This window comes from Orcinus orca, chromosome 8, assembly GCF_937001465.1.
Source record: "Orcinus orca chromosome 8, mOrcOrc1.1, whole genome shotgun sequence".
NCBI classification, from domain to species: domain Eukaryota; kingdom Metazoa; phylum Chordata; class Mammalia; order Artiodactyla; family Delphinidae; genus Orcinus; species Orcinus orca.
The window spans coordinates 35,974,968-35,996,877 of record NC_064566.1 but is presented as its reverse complement, the minus strand read 5'-3'; the positions used below and the strand labels follow the sequence as shown (position 1 = coordinate 35,996,877).

The 21,910-nt window shown below is 42.1% G+C and overlaps 1 protein-coding gene across 2 annotated transcripts; it reads left to right on the top strand.

Annotated features, from left to right (window-relative positions):
- The first annotated feature begins 2,015 nt into the window (after window positions 1-2,015).
- HTATIP2 (HIV-1 Tat interactive protein 2) lies at window positions 2,016-20,116 on the top strand. Of its 2 annotated transcripts, none has more exons than XM_004263916.4 (6): window positions 2,016-2,187; window positions 2,518-2,713; window positions 4,508-4,615; window positions 15,856-15,993; window positions 18,086-18,147; window positions 18,826-20,116. In XM_004263916.4, the coding sequence occupies exons 1-6, from the start codon at window positions 2,081-2,083 to the stop codon at window positions 19,049-19,051; spliced, it is 837 nt and encodes a 278-aa protein (XP_004263964.1). In that variant the 5' UTR covers window positions 2,016-2,080; the 3' UTR covers window positions 19,052-20,116. The 2 variants fall into 2 exon arrangements, with proteins under 2 accessions (XP_004263964.1, XP_033265309.1); XM_033409418.2 differs by lacking the exon at window positions 2,016-2,187 and adding an exon at window positions 2,307-2,325.
- Window positions 20,117-21,910: the final 1,794 nt, after the last annotated feature.

Here is a 21,910-nt window from a genome sequence, read left to right as displayed (position 1 = left end):
AGAGATACATTTTAAATTTTATTTTTTATGAAGGAAGGGGCCCATGAAGTCCCTAGGACCCATGAAGGTCATAACGCAGCCCTATAAACAATAGGGATGAATCTTAAAAACATTATTTTGAGCAAAACATACTGGAGACACAAAAGTACATGCTGTATGATTCTATTTAGTGAAGTTCTGTAACAGGCAAAACTAATCTGTATTGATAGATCAGAAGGTGGTTGCCTCTGGGATGTGGAGGGATTGAAGGCACTTTCTGGGGTGAAAGAAATGTTCTGTATCTTGTTTTAGGTGGTGATTACCTAGGTGTATGCACAATTGTTTAAAATCATGGAACTGAACCTTTTGCATCCGTGCTTTTTTTTTTTTTTTTTTTTTTTTTGCGGTACTCAGGAATCTCACTGTTGTGGCCTCTTCCGTTGCAGAGCACAGGCTCCGGACGCGCAGGCTCAGCGGCCATGGTTCACGGGCCCAGCCGCTCCACGGCATGTGGGATCTTCCCGGACCGGGGCACGAACCCATGTCCCCTGCATCGGCATGCGGACTCAGCCACTGCGCCACCAGGGAAGCCCCCATGCATTTTATCGTATATTAATTATGCTACAACTTTTTAAAAAAGAAAATCAGTGCAACAGATTTGATGAATGAATTCTTGAGACAGTGTTAGCTGACAAGATTTTCAGCTGCATTTTAGCAGAAAATCGTTAGGAGCTCAAAGGGAAGAGTTCAGGCACTGTGGCAGGCCAATGTGGAACAAACCACTCTGCTCTGTATCAGTCAAGGTTTTAGACTGCAAGCAACAGAAAGTAGCTTAAGCAGAAAATGAAATTATTGCAGGAATAACAGGAAGTATAACAAACAGGCTTTGAAAACAGGCAGGAATTAAAGGAAGCAAAACAGAAACAATCAGATAATCAGATCACTGGCAGATCCCACGATGCCATTATCCTGTATCTTTGCTCCACCCAACCAAACTCTATCTCAGTTTTCCACTGCGTCTTTTTATTACTCCCCACAAAGTAAAAAAACCTGGATGAGAGTGTCTGATTGGCTGAGTCTAGATCTCACCTACATATCATAATTTTCTAGGAGTTGGGAGGGGGAACATATTTCACTTGACTTCTAGAGTGGCAGGTAGGGCCCTGTCTCCCACTTATTTTGGAATTCCCTATAATGATATGTTTGAACGCTGGGCAGCCAAAAATACCACTGTCCACAACACTATCTGTGTTGTTCAGATTCTGGCGTGTGATCCTAACTCCTGTCCAGGACTTTCAGGATCCAGGATAGGCCCAGTGTAGATAGTTATGTTCTAAACCACGATCCTGGCCCTGGAGAGTGAACAGGAGATCAGGTGTGGAAGGTCGCCCTGGCTCAACCATCTGGAACCTGAGTGGGGAAACCAGTTGTACTGGTGAGATACAGAGAGAACTTGAATTACATGAGAGAATATTTGAAAGGCAGAGAAGATAGTAGGCCTTGGTGATTAATCTAGAATGTGGTAAGGCGGAGAAAGGAGTCAAAGGTGACAGTCCGAATTTCTAACTTGAGAGAGAAGGGGTGAATGAAGATTGTGCGGACGAATAGGGACAGTGACACTGAAGAGAGGCAAGGAGTAGACTTTTTATTGCTGTTTGGGGTGGTTAGAAGGGAAGTGTTACGTTTTGATGTGGTGAATTCAAGATGAAGATGTCCAACACACAGTTGACATTACAGGTTTTAGAAAGGGATCAACGAAGATCAAGTCTATTGGCTGAGGCCTTGGATGAGGGCGAGAACAGCCCAGGTGGTGAGGAAGAACGCCAGGGAGAAGGTTCCGGAGATTCCCGATATTTAGGAGGTGGTCTCCGAGCTTCCTACCTAGCCTGGTGCTGCGCACGTGCTCTGGGCCCCCCACGCCGGCGCCCAGGCACCCTCTGGTCCACGGGCGGGCCACCCCTTCACATCCCGCCCCTGTGGGCGGGGTGAGCAGCGATAGAGCAAAGTCACCCGGAAGATGAAGTCGGGTAGGCGCGGACCGGGGAGGGGCCCCGCAGAGTCGGGCGAGGGGAGGAAAGCGCCTGGGCGGAGGGATGGCAGGATGTCCCGGCCCGCAGCCCTGAGCGCTGCGCTGGTGGCGGCGGCGGCGCTGGTGGTCGCGCTGCTCCTGCTGCAGCCTGAGGACGCGGGGCCGGGGGCCGGCTCCAGGTAAACCCTCCGCGTGGGGGACCAAGCTGGGCTCCGCGCCCCTGCGGGCGAAGGCAGGAGGGGCCGGAGTCGGGGACACCGTGGGGGAACGAGGCCTCCTGGTACCCGGGCGCATTCCCTGTTCCAGCCCCTTCCAAGGTGTGGGTTGGCTCAGAAGCGGGTAACCAATACGGCGCCCCGCCCTGAGGGTGACTCTGCACTTTCCCCCACGCCCAGACTGCAGAGAATAACCGTATCTTCCTCCAGAACAAATAACCTTTATTCCCAGGGTAAGCACGGCTGTCCCTTCAAATATCCCGAGCCCAGCACCTGTTAATGTTATTTCTGTAGCATGGCCGAGACAGAAGCGCTACCGAGGCTTCGGGAAGACTTCAGGATGCACAATAAATCCGTCTTTATTTTGGGTGCCAGCGGGGAAACCGGCAGAGTGCTCTTGAAAGAAATCCTGGAGCAGGGCCTGTTTTCCAAAGTCACGCTGATTGGCCGGAGGAAGCTCACCTTCGACGAGGAAGCGTATAAAAACGTGGTGGGTATTTGAGCTGGGACTCAAAAATGTACCCGCAGTGGTTCTTCAGAGTGAGCATATTTTATGCTGCAAGGCTGAACATTGCCCTGCAATGGCGGCAGGAGGTGTTCAGAGCGTGACCACGATTGGTCTGTGAGAGGCCTTACTGGAAGCTGGATTGTAGGTCCAGGTGGGCCTCCCCCTCACTGCCAGGCCTTGGACAAAGCCCTTCTCTCAGGCTTTGCCCCCATAAAATGGGGCCTAAGTGTAAGGGGGTCTAGGGAGACAGAGAAGAGCCATGCTTCCAGGGTCCTTTAAGCTGGCTTCTAGAAAAAAAGCCCTGTGACCTTGGGTAATTTTCTCAACCCCATTGCTTGTTTTGTCTACCTGTCCACTACACACTAAAGTTAGCGAATCAGAAATAGCTTTGCAGAGGGGGAAAGGTCTATGGCACTGAGAGGTGGGGTTATTCACCTACAAGAATTTGCCCTGTCTCAGGGCTGCAGGCTTGTGTCTGTAAGTGGAATAGTCCCTTTCCTGTCACTTACACTTTTCGTGTTTAACCCACTGATAGACCAGACTTCAGTCTGGTGTTAATCCCCTAAATATTTGAAACCTGAGCTTGGTGGAGATTCCTTTCCCCTTGCAAATGGAGTTATTTGTGAACTGCAGTAAATTAAACTACAGTGAAATTCTGAGACCGCCCCCCCCCCCCCCAACCTGGACCCACAGGTAGAACATTCCAAATAACAAACGGTCTCACAAATAAATGTTCATGACTCCTGCAGGTCCATGATCAGGTCATTTTGCATATGTCTTTGGTCCCTCAGGACTTTTCTGTTAAAATGGACATCTTTGTTCAGACTTAGGCAGGTAATACGTGATCTTCATCGTCTGGCTTCATGGGGGCATGTCACCTCTGGTCGTTAGAAACTGAAATCGAGTTCTGTGCTTTGACAGTTGAGTTTTGGTGGTGCCTCTTTTGGTCAGGCACTTTTTGTAAACATACATTTCTTCAGCATTGTGTATGGTGCCAGGAAAATGCTTTTGAAAGAGTCAGTGGTAGAGAGGGAAAGCAATGTTTTATTTAAAGTCCTGAATGATGGAAACTTCCCAAACTTTTCTTTTTTAAGCTTCACAACAAACTTAAGAGGTTAGATGGAGGTTCTTAAATTTCCATGGGCATGAGAATTACCGAGGGTGCTTATTAAAAGTGCAGTTTCTGATTCAGGAGTATTGGTGTGAGACCTAGGAATATGCCTTTTTGTCAAGCACCTGCTGACTGATTCTAATGCAGGTGGGTCATGGTGTAGACTGAGGGAAAGATTATCATTCACATTTTACTGCTGAAGAAACTGAGACATAGAAGTAACTTGGCCAAGATTATTAACATGCCTAGTAAGTAGCAGACCCAAGACTCAAGCCTAGGTTTTGAGACTCCAAACACCATTTCCTTCCCCAACATTATACCTCATTGGTATTTCTCCTGGTAGTATACAGACAGGTCTTTTATTTTTCCAGAGAGAAAATTATAATTGAACCTGACTTTAGAGATCTAGATCACACCTAGTCCAATTGTGTGTACTGTGGACATATAAGTACATTGTTGATTTTTTTTTTTTACATTGTTGATTTTTGAATTCAGATTAATTGCTTTTTGGTGGGAGAAAATGAGCTTGCAAAATTTGATGTTAAGTGGGTGGACTCTTTAGTAATGTTCTGTCATTCTTTAAATCTAGAGGGGGTATTTTTGTCTGTTTTTTTGTTTTGTTTTAATAACATCAAGTCATATACAACTATGTCTTTGTTGTCTAGAATCAAGAAGTAGTGGACTTTGAGAAATTGGATGACTACGCTTCTGCCTTTCAAGGTCATGATGTTGGATTCTGTTGCCTAGGTACCACCAGAAAGAAAGCTGGGGCGGTAAGGAAGGAATCTACCCTTTTCCCCTTTCTCTGGTCAGTAATGTCGAAGATTCCATTTTTGCTCCCTCTTTTGCTTTATATTTGCTGTGCTTAAGTGTAAATTAGCTCTTATCATTTAAGATTCCATATACTGCCCTAGCCTTTGCTATACTTTGAATAGTAGTTATAAGTTCATCTTTCCTTCAGCATAATCCTTGAGTTCAGGCCTGTGTGCTGGAGATGTCATAAATATTTACATGGTCTTGCCTTTTGCAGATATCGTGGTCACTACTTGCCCTGACTTACGCAAACCATTATGTCTGAGTAAAAGTAACTGGCTCATGCTCTTAGCAGTAAGTTATTTTGGTTTCTTTATCAATGTCTTAAACTTAAAGCATTCTCTCTCACTTGAGTGATTTGCTTCAACCTGTTTTCATGCCAAGCTTTAAACTTCTGGGCTAGAACATCAGAACAGAGGCACGATTCAGCTAGCCTCCGGTGATGACTCAGCCTCCAGCGATGATTCAACCCCAATGGTGATTCAGCCTTAACTGACGCAGAACTGTCCTAACACACATTTTATTCTTTTTTAAATGATGTTCTAAATTGCTTCGGCCTCTGTATAGAAGTCAAATTTTACTACATAGTTAGAAATCATAGTTTACTATGTAGATCCTGGGCAAGTGTTAATACGTACATCTTATTTAATTTATACCTTGACTATAGTTTATCCCTTTGACAAAATTTACTTGCTGGAGTTAAACATGTCTTTTAAACATGCAGAACCATGATGCTGCCATGGGGGCTTACCATAGGTTTATAAACAGGCCCATGCATCAGAATCATTTGGAGAGCACAGAACTGTTGGTTTATACCAACCAAGGAGTTAGGCTCAGATGTATTTCTCTGGGCTTTCTGGTGATCCAAAGAGTAATTCTATTTATGCTTACAGTAGGGACAAATTTCCAAATTGTCTGTAGTTCTACCATGCGCCCGTGGGAACACATCTGAGTTTTGAGCTCTGTTCTGGGAAGTGTGGATTATCGAGAAGTTGACTCTCCCGGGAATTGGCACATTATCTCTCCTAGGAAGGGTCATTTTCCTGCTGATCAGCTCCTGCAGTCTTTTCTGTCCCAGGGACAGTCACAAGGCATGTGCCCTCTGACAGCATTGAAAAACTTTTGTTCTAGTACACTGCAGGTTACATTGTCTCAAGTGCCAGCCTGACTTTGGTGGTGACTCAGCAAAATAAGAACACTACTGCATTAGGCATAGAGCAGTTGATTTTCATGACATAAGGCAAATCTCATTATAGGGCGCTCCAGGGGAAAGTCTAAATTGCTTTGTAGCATCCAAATCACGTAATGCAATTTTAATCAGAGGAGTTGGATGTCTTCCCTATCCAGAATATTTTTTTAGATGGAGTTGGTTCTCCACCCGGAAGCTAAATTCCTTTTGTTCTCCAAAATCAGTTTGGAAAGATAAAAGTAATTAACGAGTAAGCAAGAGAAAAGACTGGTAAACCAAGTATAATCTCAGAAATAAGTTAGAGCTTAAATGGTTTAAGAGGATAGTGACAGAAAATAAGCTGACATTTCCTCCAGAAAGTCTTTTTTTTTTTTTTTTTTTAATTTGAAGGTAATTTAGATTGGATGCAGTATGAAGTTTGGAGGTTGTGATAACTTCAGGCAGTGTAAAAGAGGTGACAATTCACAAGTGGCTAGGTAATAATAGTTGTTTGAGCGGGGGGAGGGTGTGTGGATTTCCAAGCTCACTCCACCTGGTATTCTGGTCAGCAGCATTCTCTGTAAAAAAAAAAGGGAGCATCAGATGGGTATTGCAAAGCTGGTGGCAAGCCTAGTGTCATTCTGTAGCTGTTTTGTAACTGGAGCAGCCCGCATTTTACTTTAGCAACTTCAAGAAATTCAGGGTTTCTGTCTCAGTGTTGAAATACTATGAGTAGCCTGCTTATTTCCCTATGACCTTCAGCTTAATTTGCTGGGGATGGATGTTATAACAAAAAAGCATAATCAAGGTGGCTTAAAACAACAGACGTTTTCTGTCTCACAGTTCCCAAGGCTAGAAGTCTGAGGTGGAGGTGGTTCTTTCTGAGGGCTGAGAGGGAAGGATCTTTTCCAGGCTTCTCTCCTTGACTTGTAGATGGCTGCCTTCTCTCTGTGTCTCTTCACATGGTGTTTTTCCTACGTGCCTGTGGCTATGTCCAAATTTCTCCTTATTATAACAACACTAGTCAAACTGGATTAAGAACCACGCTACTTGGAATGACCTCATCTTAACTAATTACATCTGCAAATAAGGTCACATTCTGAGGTACTGGAGGTTAGGACTTCAACACAGGAATTTTGAGGGGGTAACATTGCAACCCATAAAATTCAGTCTACCCAGGTTTCTTTTGACACAGGTGCTAGGGATAGGTCTGTTAGCTTTCTTCAGCTGTTTGGAAAACCATTTTCTTTAGCAGTAGCTGGTTAGATGCTAATCTTTCTTTTCACATTCACAAGCCATAGTTGTCTAATGAATGCAGTGACTCTGACTTGGCCCTAATCCAGATCTACTGGATCAGAATCTCTAAGGTTGGAAGCCTATTTTTAACATGCTTCCTGGAGGATTCTGATGCAGCCAACCTTTTCTTCTTGTTGAACCTGCTTTCTGGATGCATTAGACAGTATTAGTCCTCTTCGCCTGCTGGGTTTCCAGGTACTGTTGTCCCAGATAGCCTTCAGCTTGCTTTGGTAAGTAACTTATGTACTAGTGAAGGTTGAAATACCCTTTGAAAACCAGATCTACACTGGCCATAAGTGAAGAGCAAAACCTCACACAGGGGCCAGAGAATGGTGCTTTCCCCTTATTAAGAGAAGGATTTGGTTAGTGAGTTTGAGGGGGTGTGATTTAGTTTCACTTTTTCATTTGTCTCCTCACCTGGTAGGCACAGGCTCCAGAAGTCCAGGCTCTTGTAGTCTGTTGAGTGGATGATGCCATTAATGTGATGAATGCAGCCATTGTCACACTTATTAGGCATCATTAAAGTCTCGTAGCCTCTGATTCAAATGATACACTCTTCTAATCCAGGGGCTTGTAAACTATAGACTGTGGGCCAAATACAGCCTGCCTGTTTTTGAACAGCCCCTGAGCTAAGAATGTTTTTGTATTTTAATTTTTTATTTATTTATTTTTTTAAAGTTCTTTTTCTTTTGAATTTTATTTATTTTTTATGCAGCAGGTTCTTATTAGTTATCTATTTTAGACATATTAGTGTATATATATCAATCCCAATTTCCCAATCCATCCCACCACCACCACCCCACACACTTTCCCCCCTTGGTGTCCATACGTTTGTTCTCTACATCTGTGTCTCTATTTCTGCCCTGCAAAAAGGTTCATCTGTACCATTTTTCTAGGTTCCACATGTATGCGTTAATATACAATATTTGTTTTTCTCTTTCTGACTTACTTCACTCTGTATGACAGTCTCTAGATCCATCCATGTCTCTACAAATAACCCAATTTCTTTCCTTTTTATGGCTGAGTAATATTCCATTGTATTTATGTACCACATCTTCTTTATCCATTTGTCTGTCGATGGGCATTTAGGTTGCTTCCATGTCCTGGCTATTGTAAATAGTACTGCAGTGAACATTGGGGTGCATGTGTCTTTTTTTTTTTTCCATTTTAAAGTTTTTATTTTTAACATCTTTATTGGAGTATAATTGCTCTACAATGGTGTGTTAGTTTCTGCTTTATAACAAAGTGAATCAGCTATACATATACATATATCCCCATATCTCCTCCCTCTTGCGTCTCCCTCCCACCCTCCCTATCCCACCCCTCTAGGTGGTCACAAAGCACTGAGCTGATCTCCCTGTGCTATGTGGCTGCTTCCCACTAGCTATCTGTTTTACATTTCATAGTGTATATATGTCCATGCCACTCTCTCACTTCGTCCCATCTTACCCTTCCCCCTCCCCGTGTCCTCAAGTCCATTCTCTACGTCTATGCCTTTATTCCTGTCCTGCCCCTAGGTTCTTCAGAACTTATTTATTTATTTATTTATTTTAAGATTCCATATATATATGTTAGCATACAGTATTTGTTTTTCTCTTTCTGACTTACTTCACTCTGTAGGACAGACTTTAGGTCCATCCACCTCACTACAAATAACTCAATTTCGTTTCTTTTTATGGCTGAGTAATATTCCATTGTATGTATGTGCCACATCTTCTTTATCCATTCATCTGTTGATGGACACTTAGGTTGCTTCCATGTCCTGGCTATTGTAAATAGAGCTGCAGTGGACATTGTGGTACATGGCTCTTTTTGAATTACGGTTTTCTCAGGGTATATGCCCAGTAGTGGGATTGCTGGGTCATATGGGAGTTCTAGTTTTAGTTTTTTAAGGAACCTCCATACTGTTCTCCATAGTGGCTGTATCAATTTACATTCCCACCAACAGTGCAAGAGTGTTCCCTTTTCTCCACACCCTCTCCAGCATTTGTTGTTTGTAGATTTTCTGATGATGCCCATTCTAACTAGTGTGAGCTGATACCTCATTGTAGTTTTGATTTGCATTTCTCTAATAATTAGTGATGTTGAGCAGCTTTTCATGTGCTTCTTGGCCATCTGTATGTCTTCTTTGGAGAAATGTCTATTTAGCTCTTCTGCCCATTTTTTGATTGGGTTGCTTGTTTTTTTGATATTGAGCTGCATGAGCTGTTTATATATTTTGGAGATTAATCCTTTGTCCATTGATTCGTTTGCAAATATTTTCTCCCATTCTGAGGGTTGTCTTTTCAACTTGTTTGTAGTTTCCTTTGCTTTGCAAAATCTTTTAAGTTTCATTAGGTCCCATTTGTTTATTTTTGTTTTTATTTCCATTACTCTAGGAGGTGAATCAAAAAAGATCTTGCTGTGATTTATGTCAAAGAGTGTTCTTCCTATGTTTTTCTCTAAGAGTTTTATAGTGTCCAGTCTTAAATTTAGGTCTCTAATCCATTTTGAGTTTATTTTTGTGTACGGTGTTAGGGAGTGTTCTAATTTCATTCTTTTACATGTAGCTGTCCAGTTTTCCCAGCACCACTTATTGAAGAGACTGTCTTTTCTCCATTGTGTATCCTTGCCTCCTTTGTCATAGATTAGTTGACCATGGGTGCATGGGTTTATCTCTGGGCTTTCTATCCTGTTCCATTGATCCATACTTCTGTTTTGTGCCAATACCATACTGTCTTGATTACTGTAGCTTTGTAGTATAGTCTGAAGTCAGGGAGTCTGATTCCTACAGCTCCATTTTTCTTTCTCAAGACTGCTTTGGCTATTCGGGGTTTTTTGTGTCTTGATACAAATTTTAAGATTTTTTGTTCTAGTTCTGTAAAAAATGCCACTGGTAATTTGATGGAGATTGCATTGAATCTGTCAATTGTTTTGGGTAGTATAGTCATTTTCACAGTATTGATTCTTCCAATCCAAGAACATGGTATATTTCTCCATCTGTTTGTGTCATCTTTGATTTCTTTCATCAGTGTCTTATAGTTTTTTGCATACAGGTCTTTTACCTCCTTAGGTAGGTTTATTCCTAGGTATTTTATTCTTTTTGTTGCAATGGTTAACGGGATTGTTTCCTTAATTTCTCTTTCTGATCTTTCGTTGTTAGTGTATAGGAATGCAAGAGATTTCTGTGCATTAATTTTGTATCCTGCTACTGTACCAAATTCATTGATTAGCTCTAGTAATTTTCTGGTGGCATCTTTTGGATTCTCTATGTATATATCATGTCATCTGCAAACAGTGACAGTTTTACTTCTTTTCCAGTTTGTATTCCTTTTATTTCTTTTTCTTCTCTGATTGCTGTGGCTAGGACTTCCAAAACTATGTTGAATAATAGTGGCGAGAGTGGACATCCTTATCTTGTTCCTGATTTTAGAGGAAATGCTTTCAGTTTTTCACCATTGAGAATGATGTTTGCTCTGGATTTGTCATATATGGCTTTTATTATGTTGAGGTAGGTTCCCTCTATGCCCACTTTCTGGAGAGTTTTTATCATAAATGGGTGTTGAATTTTGTCAAAAGCTTTTTTTGCATCTATTGAGATGATCATATGGTTTTTATTCTTCAGTTTGTTAATATGGTGTATCACATTGATTGATTTGCATATATTGTAGAATCCTTGCATCTCTGGGATAAATCCCACTTGATCATGGTATATGATCCTTTCAGTGTGTTGTTGGATTCTGTTGGCTAGTATTTTGTTGAGGATTTTGCATCTATATTCATCAGTGGTAATAAGAATGTTTTTATATTTTTAAATGGTTAAAAATTTTCAAAGAGGACTAATGTGTCATGACACATAAGAATATAAGAAATTCACATTTCAGTATCCATAAATAAAGTTTTATTGGAACATTCTCATTACTTTATATATTATTAGTGGCTACATTTGCACAATGATGGCAGAGCTGTGTAATTGCAATAGAGGCCTGCAAATTTGAAAATATTTACTATCTCACCGTTTATAGGGAAAGTTTGCCAACCCCTGTTGTCACCTATACTATTTTATTTGATGTCTAGGAGGGGGCTTGTGAAGTGGTGAGGTCCCAGACGTTTCGTGAGACCCAGATCATAGCCTCTGTTTGGGTACCAAATGGCTGTGGGACCTTGGGTATGCTGGTTAGCTTCTGTGGGCCCCTGTCTCCTTGTCTGTACTGAGAGGGTGGTGACCACCGAAGCCCCTTTGGCCTGCAGAACTCTCTGACTTTCAAAACAGAAAGAAAGGAATGCCCCAAATGGAAAAAAATGTGTGATAACATAGAGATTGACTCAGGAATCCTCTGCATCTATAAGGTTTTATTCTTCAATCCAGAGCTCTTTCTCTAACCAAGATCTTGGTTCCCCCTCTGTACATCAAATATAGACGTGCCCTCCAGGACACAAATAAATGGGGTCTCAGGTCATACCATTTGTTGTTTGTCGGTGTCTCTGTTTTCTAGTCTAATTTATAGGGTTGAATTGAAAAGGGAGTGAAGGAGAAAGAATCTGAAGCAGAAATATGGCCAAGTGGGACCCTTTGCGGAATGAAATCCTCCCTTCTTGGAAAAGGGTCTTGTTGACCTTGACTCATTCCTGCCTGCTTGCTTGTCAATGCTGAAATACCTTATCAGGATGAGGTGTTCTTAAGCCACAGTGTTCCCAGTTTGCAGGCATTGGTAAAGAATATTAGAAGGAATACTTAGTAGCTTTGGATTTTCATAAGACTTAAAATAAAGAGTAATTAGAGAATTTGTCTACCTAGATGTTTGTAGAGCCCATGAAGACATCTCTGCTGTGTCATATCAGTATATTGTGTTTATTTTTTCGAGCAGGTGCTGGGAAAGGAAATTTATAGTGGGAATTTATTTAATCATTTCCTTTTTCTAGAAGGACTCTGATTCCTGTCTTAGAGTAAAACACACCAACTGTGGAATCATAAAGACACAAAGACATAATGGACTTAATGCTCTCAGAAGAGACATCTTTTTTTCTGCCATATGGTTGGGGAAACTAAATATGGTTTTTCTGAAAATTGTGTTCCTGGGATATGGAGTAGCTTGTTTTAGTTTGTTTTTCTATCCTTTTATTTGAGCTGCTAGAGAACAAGAAAGGGTTTAATAATATCTTAAAGATAGCTCCTTTCTATCTACAAAGGGAGTCTTCCTCACTCCAGAGAAAATCAGTGTGTGTCGGTATCTCTGAGTAAGTGTCCGGGATCCACGTTTAAGTTTGGCTTCTGAGTCCTTGAAAGCCATTGACCCTTTTGCTTTTGAGTTTCATTCACCAGTTAAAAGGCCACGCATCAGGGTGGGGGAAGTGAAATTCAAAGTTTGTGGGCTTGGAATGATGCGTATTTATAATCAGCTTGAGGGCTCAGAGGATTTGTGAAATCGTTTTGGATTAACAGCCATTGATTGCTAATAAAACAGTATTGAGCTTTGTGCAGAGAACAGCAGTGAAGAAAGGTATGGGCACCTTGTCGACAGGACCCATTGAGCAGGGATGATGGGCTAAGTGTGAGGGTCTCTGCAGCAGCGTGGGTGCTCGTCCTGCCTGGAGCCGTTGTCAGTCCTTTGCCAGGCGGGTGAAAAGAGGGACGCCAGAGGCTGATGGCTGGGGTGGTATTGATGTGCCTTAGCTGACTAATCAGATTGTAAAAGTCCCATGGTATTTATGTCACTTTAATTTTCATCAAACAATTGGAGACTGCAGGACTCTATTAAGGAGTGGTTGATCCAGAACTAAAGCCAGATAAATTGGGGTCTCAGTTTAATCAAATTATCCCTTTACTGGCCCTGGATTAAGTGAGAGGGACAGCGTCGGTCTAGAGCCTTGTGATTGGCTGAAGCTTTCCCGTATTTTTAAAGACACCGATGAAAGAAGAAACATTTTAACAGAGACAACTCTAATAATCCTTCTAAGAAATAGTGCTAAACCAGCAGCAGCAACAGAAAGGAATTTATTTCACTAGTCAACGATGTAATTTTATTGGGAATAATGAACCTGTTATCAAAATCAGAGTTCTGGTGAATTGGAGTGAGGGGAAGAAAATAGATGTGGAAGACAAATAGTGTTTTAGAATTTTTTTTAAGTTGTTTTGGGTTGTTTTTCTTGGCACATTTTGAGCACATGTAAAAATCTCAATCCAGAGAATGGCTCTGAGGAGATCAATCACAGCCCACTCCCAGGATGTGCTGAGTATTAAAACTGGTTTGCTGCACACTGATTTAAGAAAGCAACAACATGAGTTTCAATCAGTGTGTAGGACAGGTTGCTGAGTCCGTTATTAGGATTGAATGTCAAAGTCTACAACACAGAAGCAGATGGGGATGATTCCCGGCTAAGAGTTATATTACCTAAAAAAAAAAGAAAGAGGAACAACACTACCCTGCAGGTCGCGGACATCGTTAAAAATGCTCCATAAGTGATAAGAAGAGAGGACGAGACAGGCTTTTGGGGTAACGGTGGTGCTCTATTTCTGGATCTGGGAGCTGGTTGCAGAAGATATTTATTAGTTTATGAACAGCTTATATAGCCAGCTCTATGCTTAGAATATATTTACTTTTATGATCTACTTCAATACAAAGTTTGAGAAGTTTGCTTGGGCCCCTTGTTTTAGAATTGAATTCTGTATTAGTTTCCTATTGCTGCTGTAACAAATTGCCTCAAATTTAGTGGCTTAAAACAACATAAGTTTATCATCTTACAGTTTTATAGGTTAGCAGCCCAATGTGGACTTTGCTGAGATAAAATCAAGGTGTTGACAGGGCTGATTTCATTCTGTAGGCTCTAGGGGAGAATCCATTTTCTTTACCTTTTCTGGCTTCTAAAGACCACCTGCATATCTTGGTTCATGGTCCCTTCCTCCATCTTTAAGGCCAGCAATGGGGGATCAAGTGCTACTCACGTTGCCTAACTCCAGCCTCCTTTTCTGCTTCCCTTTTCCACTCTAGGGACTCTTGTGATTACATTGGGCCCAGTTGGATACTACAGAATAACCTTTTGCAAAGTCAGCTGATTAGCAGCCTTAATTCCACCTGCAACCTTAATTCCCCTTGGCCATGTAGCCTCTAACACGTTCACAGGTATGGGGATTAGGGCATGGACATCTTTGAGGGGCCGTTATTCTGCCTACCACAGTTATGAATTAGTTCTGTTATTAGCTGGTGATGGTGTGAGGTAAGAAGGAACGTGAGTACCGTGGGGAGCACGGCTCAGAGAGTCAGGAATTTGCGCTCTGCTCTCAGCTATCTCACTCATTAGCCGGTAGTTCCTGGATCGCTGGACCTTGTTGTCACATCTCCCCAGTGAGGGGGTTAGGCGTGATGTTTCCTAAGGTGCCTTCTATCTATCTTATGAAAGATACATATCTCCATACAAAATATAACATTTAGGGTCAGTAACTACCAGAGGGCAGATTTTTAATTTAAAAAAAATCACTGGGGCAGTAATCCAGTCTTCAGATTTGGAATCCTCATTATATGAAACCTCAGTATACAATTGTGGGTACCCATGAAGTTCAGCTTCAGTAGACTTTAGACTGCTCTTCAGCTGTACCAAGTTTGAGGATGCCAGACTTCGTGGTGGTCCCAAGAAGCTGTTACTACATGGAATTCCCTAGTCTGGGTACAGGCCGGTATCCTTCACTTAGGCCCTGGAAACCAGTCTGTATTCTCTTGTTTGCACCATCCTCTCCCCTCTTCCTTTGATTGCCACTTAGTTCTTTTTTTTCCTAATTGGATTTACCTTTTCTCTGCTTTCGCTGGACTTTTATTCATTCATTCAAATATTTTTGGAGCACCTGCCATGTGCTGGGTGGGCATGTACTGATGCTGAGATGTGAATTAGGAAAGACCCAACCGCTACCCTCACTGGACTGAGTCTAGACCAGGGGTCTCCAAACACTCTTGATTATATACCTGTCAGTAAAAAAAAATTTGCAGATGCACTCCTTACTAACGTGTGAAGTATGTTGTAAAGCATACACAAAAATTGGAAATTAGATAGACTTTGTTCTCATAGTGCGTGGGTAGTGTTCTCTGCCACCCTTTGAGACCCTGCTATGTTAGAGTTGACACACAAAAAAATAGAGAAAACAGAGAGAGGGTGGTAAGGTTGTAAAGGATTAAGGACAAAGAAATGTGAGACTAAAAACAGTTTCTCAGGGACTTCCCTGGTGGTCCAGTGGTTAAGATTCTGTGCTCCCAGTGCTGGGGGCCAGTGTTTGATCCCTGGTCAGGGAACTACATCCCGCATGCCACAACTAAAGATCCCACATGCCTCAACTAAAGATTCTGCATGCCACAAAAAAGATCCCGCATGTCACAACTAAAGACCTGGTGCAGCCAAGTTAATAAATAAATAAACATTAAAAAAACAACAATGAAAAACCCCAGTTTCTCAGCCTGATATTATTGTTCCTTTTGCTCCTTGCAGATTTTCTTGGTGTCTGTGTTTCAGTGTCATTGTCCTTGTTTTTTCATTGCAGTCTGGCCTTGCTACTAAAGCTGGTACATCTATCCTGAGCATCATATTGGAGTCATTCCCAGGGTCTAAGCCTGACATTCGTGTTGTTTTGGATGCATTTTATTTGGATCCCCATCCTCGTACACCCCCCCCACCCCCCCGCAAGGACTCTTAACCTGCCACCCAAGCTGATAAGTAATCTTTAAGATGAACTCACAGCTTTTGGGAAATAACTCACATCCTTTTCACCCTTAGGAGGGATTTGTTCGTGTTGATCGAGATTACGTCCTGAAGTCTGCAGAGCTGGCAAAAGCTGGAGGGTGCAAACATTTCAACTTGCTGTCCTCTAAGGGAGCTGATAAGTCAAGCAATTTTTTATATCTGCAAGTCAAGGTTTGTGCATGTTTCTATCTTTTGTATACTTTGGAGAATGTTGGCTAATTGGCAGTACTAAATAATACAAAATGCTAAGTAATGCCAAAATGCATTAAATGCATTATATTATGCATTTTTTATAACTACACGGACTGCTTTTTTGCAGAGATATACTTAGTAAACAGGAGTGATTTGAAAGATAATTTCCAATGTCTTCCCCTCTGTTGATTATCTAGTCATCATAAAATGAGATGTTGCAGCCCTGGTCTTGAGGATCAGCCCAGAATCTTAGCATTAGAAGAGACTTTGAGGCAGTGATACTTAAACTTTTCCAGAGTAGATTAAATGTTATTATTGGGTATGGTTCTTGTCCTCAAGGAATTACAGTCTTGTTTGGGGGGATCCCCAAAGCCAGCCCCAAGTTTGGGAATGCGCTAGAAGGCCTCCCAGGACTGCCATGTAGTTATCTTCACAGCCATGTTGTATTACAATGAAAGAATATAAAGCAGAGTCAGTGCAGGGAAAAAGAAGTGCATGGAGTGAGCTCTGGAGGAATCTAGGTTCAGGCTTCCAAGGGTCTTCTGCCAGTGGAGTTACACGTGTTTCATTTCTCCAGCAATGAGTATTGCCTACCAGAGAAATTCACTTGAGCTCAGGAGTCCAGGGTTTTGATGGGGGTCAGTCACGTAGGCACCCTCAGCGTAAAAAAATTACAGACTTCCAGAAGGAAAGCAAGTGTTCAGCATAAACCACATTGTTTGTACAAATAGTTTAGGCATAGTAAAGTACCCTTATCAGTTAGCTAATGACGGGAACACTCCTAAAATCTGAGTTCCCAGACACAGGCCAGAGGACAACCTGGCAAGCAGACCTTTCTAAGAATAGCAGTTTCAGCCTGGTACTCTTGTACACATGTTGCTAATAGAGACAAAACACATCTTTGTAAAAAACCAACTAAGAAATGCACCCTCATAAAAATTTACATATGAATGTTTATAGAAGCATTATTCATCATAGACAAAGAGTAGAAACAACTCAAATATCCATCAGCTGATGCATGGATGAAAAAAATGTGGCATATACCTACAAAATAACATTGATTTAACTATGAAAAGAAATGACATACCATAGCATGGGTGAACGTTGAAAACATTATGCTGAATGAGGGAGGCCAGTCACAAAGGGCCACAACTTACATGACTTAATTTATAGGAAATGTCCAGGATAGGCATATCTTTAGAGACAGAAAGATTAATGGTTGGCTAGGGTTTGCGGGAGGGGATGGGAGTGAGTGCTAATTGGTACGGGGTTTCTTTTGGGGTGATGAAATATTCTAAATTTAGATTGTGGTGAATGTATTAAAAATCATTCATTGAAAAAAGCTTTTTAATACATTGATTAAAATGTATTTTTTAAATATATTGATTAAAATGTATTACTGCAGATTATACAGTGCTGTAGGTTAAGTGCCAAATGAATGGTATGAACAGGCCAAGAAGGCGGCGGTGAGCAGGCTGCTTAGTTCATAGGCCTTTTAAACAACCCTGTGGCCAAGCTTCTCTGGCATTTCTGTTTATAGAGATGCCTGGCGTGAAAATTCATGGATTGTTCAACAAATTTAATTTAAAGCCTCATCTAGATGCTCTGTCTCTTGAAATGTTGTGGGTTTTGTTAGGAAGTGAGTAATACAAGGGAGTCTATGGTTCTTCTGACCTCCTGAAACTACCTGGAAGCCAAAAAAGGTTAAGGTCCCCTGGCCTGCAGCACTGATTCTGGAGTGACGGACAGTTCTTTTATGGCTGAACTCCTAACATGTCACTCTCTGGATCTGTTTCAGTAGGTCACATGACAGGCTGGACTGACCATGCAGCCATTTACTCATTCGGTGCATCTTTTTTCACTCTCTACTACATATCAGGATTAACTGATCTCTTCCTTAACTTCCCAGACTCTCTGGAATCTAAAAATCTAGGGGAGGATATTAACTAGTATTGAGACCTGCAGAAGTAGATTGTCTTCAAAACCCCAAGTTATTCTTGTTATTCTCTCTTAAGCATTACAGTAAGTTGGTCTTGATTAAATACTAGAAATGTTTTTTTTTTGTTAACAGGGAGAAGTGGAAGCTAGGGTTGAAGAGTTAAAATTTGATCGTTACTCCATATTTAGGCCCGGGTAAGTATTCCTACTGCCTAAGAGTACACCACTGTTGGTTATTCCCTAGAAGCCTGGTTTTTCATTTGAAGAGGCTGACAAATTTCTAAGATATGAACGAGTTGGCTGGAGGGAGATTGCTTCTCTGAAGAACCCACTTTTAGCTTTGAAGGAAAGGCTAGACGGTTGGTGGTGCCAGGTTCAGAATAGTCTGAAATTTTCTGGGTAGCCTTGGCTGCCTTCTTCTTTAAAATCCTCTTCGTGCCCAAATAAAACCATTTATGCACTGTATTAGTGTGTTTGGGCTGCCACAACACTAACACTGCAGAATGGGAGGCTATAAGTCCAAGGTCAAAGTGCCATCAGGGTTAGTGTCGGGTGAGGCCTCTCTTCTGGCTTGTTGATTCATTGCTGCTTCTCTCTGTGTCCTCCTGTGGTCTTTCTTCTGTGTGAGTGGAGAGAAAGAGAAATATCTGATATCTCTTCCTTTTCTGTAAGGACACCAGTCCTATCAGATTAGGGTCCCATCCTTATGCCCTAACTTAACCTTAATTACCTCCCTAGAGGTGTGTCTTCAAATACGATCCCACTGGGGATTAGTGCTTCATGAATTTGGGGGGACACAGTTCAATCCATAACATCCTGTATGGTCTGAATGCAATGTACCATCTCTTCCTCTGCTCTTTTTTTTCTCTTTAGAGTTCTATTATGTGATAGGCAAGAATCTCGCCCAGGTGAATGGTTGATTAGGAAGTTCTTTGGCTCCTTACCAGAATCTTGGGCCAGCGGTCACTCTGTGCCAGTGATGACTGTGGTTAGAGCAATGCTGAACAACGCAGTGAGACCAAGTGACAAGAAGAAGGAACTGCTAGATAACGAGGCCATCCACGACCTGGGGAAAGCTGATGGCTCTCTCAAGCCGTGACCACACTGGAGAAATGCTTTCTATTGTCAAACTCAACACCCATCACCTAATCGGTAATTTCAGGGTCTAAAAAAAACATGTGCTTTAACTGTGGTTTCACTATTCTCAGTCGCCCAGATCCAATCAAAAAATGATCGTGCTCTGCATCAGCATTTTAGAGCCTGATTGTACATATGTAGACATTACGCTGGGAAGCCTTTCAAAAATAGAGATCCAGCAGCTCCCTGGTGGTCTAGTGTCTCGTATTCGGCACAGAAATGAGAGGTTCATAGGCCCTACCTCAAACTTTCTCAATCAGAATTTTGGGGGTATGGGGACAGAAATCTGTTGTTTTATTTAAGCTTCTCTTATGGTTCTGATGCCACTGGTGGGGAGGCCAGCTTTGAAAGCTTGTCTGCAGAGTCACAGCAGCAGTGAAAACTTTATGTATCATGCAGATGAGTCCTGAACAAAAATTGTTGACATTTGTGTCTCTGAGTTACCCAGTGCTGACTGCATGTTAATTGTGTAAGTGAACATTGTGCCTTACTATTTCTTTAGAATATATAATAAAAGTTATTATATAACTGAGCTTATATAATTCATGGGAGAATTAAATAGAAGAATTAAAATAAATGGGCAAGTCGTGGGTTCCCTTAGATTGTTAGAAAATGTCCAAGTATCTGTGGTAATATGCAGCATTTTGGGCAATGGGATTATAGAAATAGCAGCTAATATATATCAAGTGCTTGCTAATTGCCAGCTTTTACACATGATGTCTGTCCTTTAACCCTCCAAACAATCTTTATAATTCTTACAGGCAGTACTATCATCCCCCTATCTTAGGTGGGGAAACCGAGGCTCACTGTGGTTAAATGCCTTGCCCAAGGGCTTAAAGCTGAAGCCTGCAGCTAGGAAATGGCAGAGCCAGGATTCTAACCCAAGTGAGCCTGAGTCCATAGCTTCTGTTTTTAACTACTCTGCAAGAGCATCCAGTATCTGTATATTTCCAGGAAGTTCCAGTTAATTGTTACTGGATCAGTACATGCCATGGATGAATAAAATAGAAATGTTTGGGTTTCTTCATTGGTCTAGGATCCCTCTAATGATTAACTACAAAATGTTCACATAGCCAGTAAATGTATATCTCAAAGTGCTTCACTTTAAAAACTACGGAAAAGGAAAGGAAGAGGCAGAAGGAAGGGTCAAAGTCAAGAGGAACACACTGTTAATTTCCATCATGGAACAAAGGATAGTAGTGAAATTTGTCTTAACTTCTGTGCTGGGGGAAACAAAGTAATACATTTCAAGCTTCAGTGGACTCCTTTAGTGTGTGTGTGTGTGTGTGTGTGTGTGTGTGTGTGTGTGTGTGTGTGTGTGTGTGTGTGTGTGTGTGTGTGTGTGTGTGTGTGTGTGTGTGTGTGTGTGTGTGTGTGTGTGTGTGTGTCTGCCTTTAGAAGGGGTTGGACGTTCCCAATGTCAGTCATCTAGGAAAGAGGCATATTTTAGGATGGTGTGAGGACTTGAAATGTGGGCTTTAGGAAGGAGATGGAAGGAACATCTTCCTCCTGCCAGGTGGGGTTCCTTTGGGGCTGGACTGTGAAGAGCCTGTTTGTTTAGGTGATAACAAGCATGGGCTCCAAGAAGTGAGGCACGAATTACGGGGACTCCATGAGGATATACTGAGGCTGGTGGGCTCTAAAAGCAGCTAAACCCAGTGGCCAGTTTTAAGTTATTCTGTGTGTTGAAATTCCTTACCCACAAACCTGCTGTCAGGTCTTGTTCAACATTCTTTTCTGACCTCAGTAGTGAAGTGGCATGATGGGAGAGGGTCTGTGTTTATCTTTGGAGTAAAGAAAAGAGCTGTTCCCTCCTAAGCCCAGCATTGTGGAGACACAAAAACTTCAAGGAACAAGATTCTGGCCCAGTCACTCCTCTGGACTGGGTGTTACTTCGCTACTGTTAACATGGAATGATTGGGTGTTAATGGGATTTAGCAGGTTTCCCTCTAAATGGGGAGAAGATGGGCCTTGCTGGAGAGTATGTTGGAAGGATGAAGGAAAAAAAATGACCTTGAAGTTCATTCAGCTTATTGAAATGCCTCCTGTGTGCCACTGGGCACGTAGGCAGTGGGTCTACATCAGTGAATAGTAAGTCTAACCCAGCAAAGCCTGCAGATATTCTGGCAGTGGCCTGCAATATAAGGGGGCTTCCAAAGTAATATTTGATGGATTCTGTCCTCTAGGGGTTTACAGTCAAGGGAAAGGAGTGCATTCAGAAGAGTTTAGCAACAATACAAGGCATCGTTCTCATTCAGCAAATTGAGTACCTACCTATGAGTTAGGCCATATATTATGTGCCAGAGAAATGAAGGTAGAGAAATGGCCCTACCCTCATGCTCAAACAGTGTTGTGACTAAAGACGGGAAGAAGAAAGGAAAAAGCAAATGGTAGGTGATAAGAAAGAAACTAACAGGAGGCTGCTGGAATGACAGTGGAAACTACTTTAGAAAAGATGACCTGAGGAAGGACTTTCTGGCTGAGACAAAAAGTACCCTTTTGTAGAACATTCTTAGCAAAGACCTTGAGGTGGGAAAATGATTAGCACCAAAAAAAAGGCTGGAGGATGGGGCCCAAGGTGGAGGGTTGAGGTGAGATGTTAGGCGGATTATGCAGAGCCTGGTAGGCCGTGGTAGTCAATTTAACTGGATAAACTTGTGCCAAGCCCAGTGCTAGCACCTGGCACTGGAACTTGGGACATACACTTTAAAGACTGAACTCCTTAAAACAGCCCTCGAGGCTCTGGCTCCTCTGTGGCCCCTGGTACACCCACTGGCCCCTGCAGTTCCCTCCCCAGCCGCACCCCACGGGGACCAGGGAG

What these genes read in the sequence shown, in the direction of transcription:
- HTATIP2 (XM_004263916.4), top strand. Translation starts at nt 2,081, where the DNA reads ATGTCCCGGCCCGCAGCCCTGAGCGCTGCGCTGGTGGCGGCGGCGGCG. An exon ending in TTTTATATCTGCAAGTCAAG is followed by an intron (nt 15,994 to 18,085) that starts GTTTGTGCATGT and finishes TTTTGTTAACAG; the next exon opens with GGAGAAGTGGAAGCTAGGGT. An exon ending in TACTCCATATTTAGGCCCGG is followed by an intron (nt 18,148 to 18,825) that starts GTAAGTATTCCT and finishes TTTTCTCTTTAG; the next exon opens with AGTTCTATTATGTGATAGGC.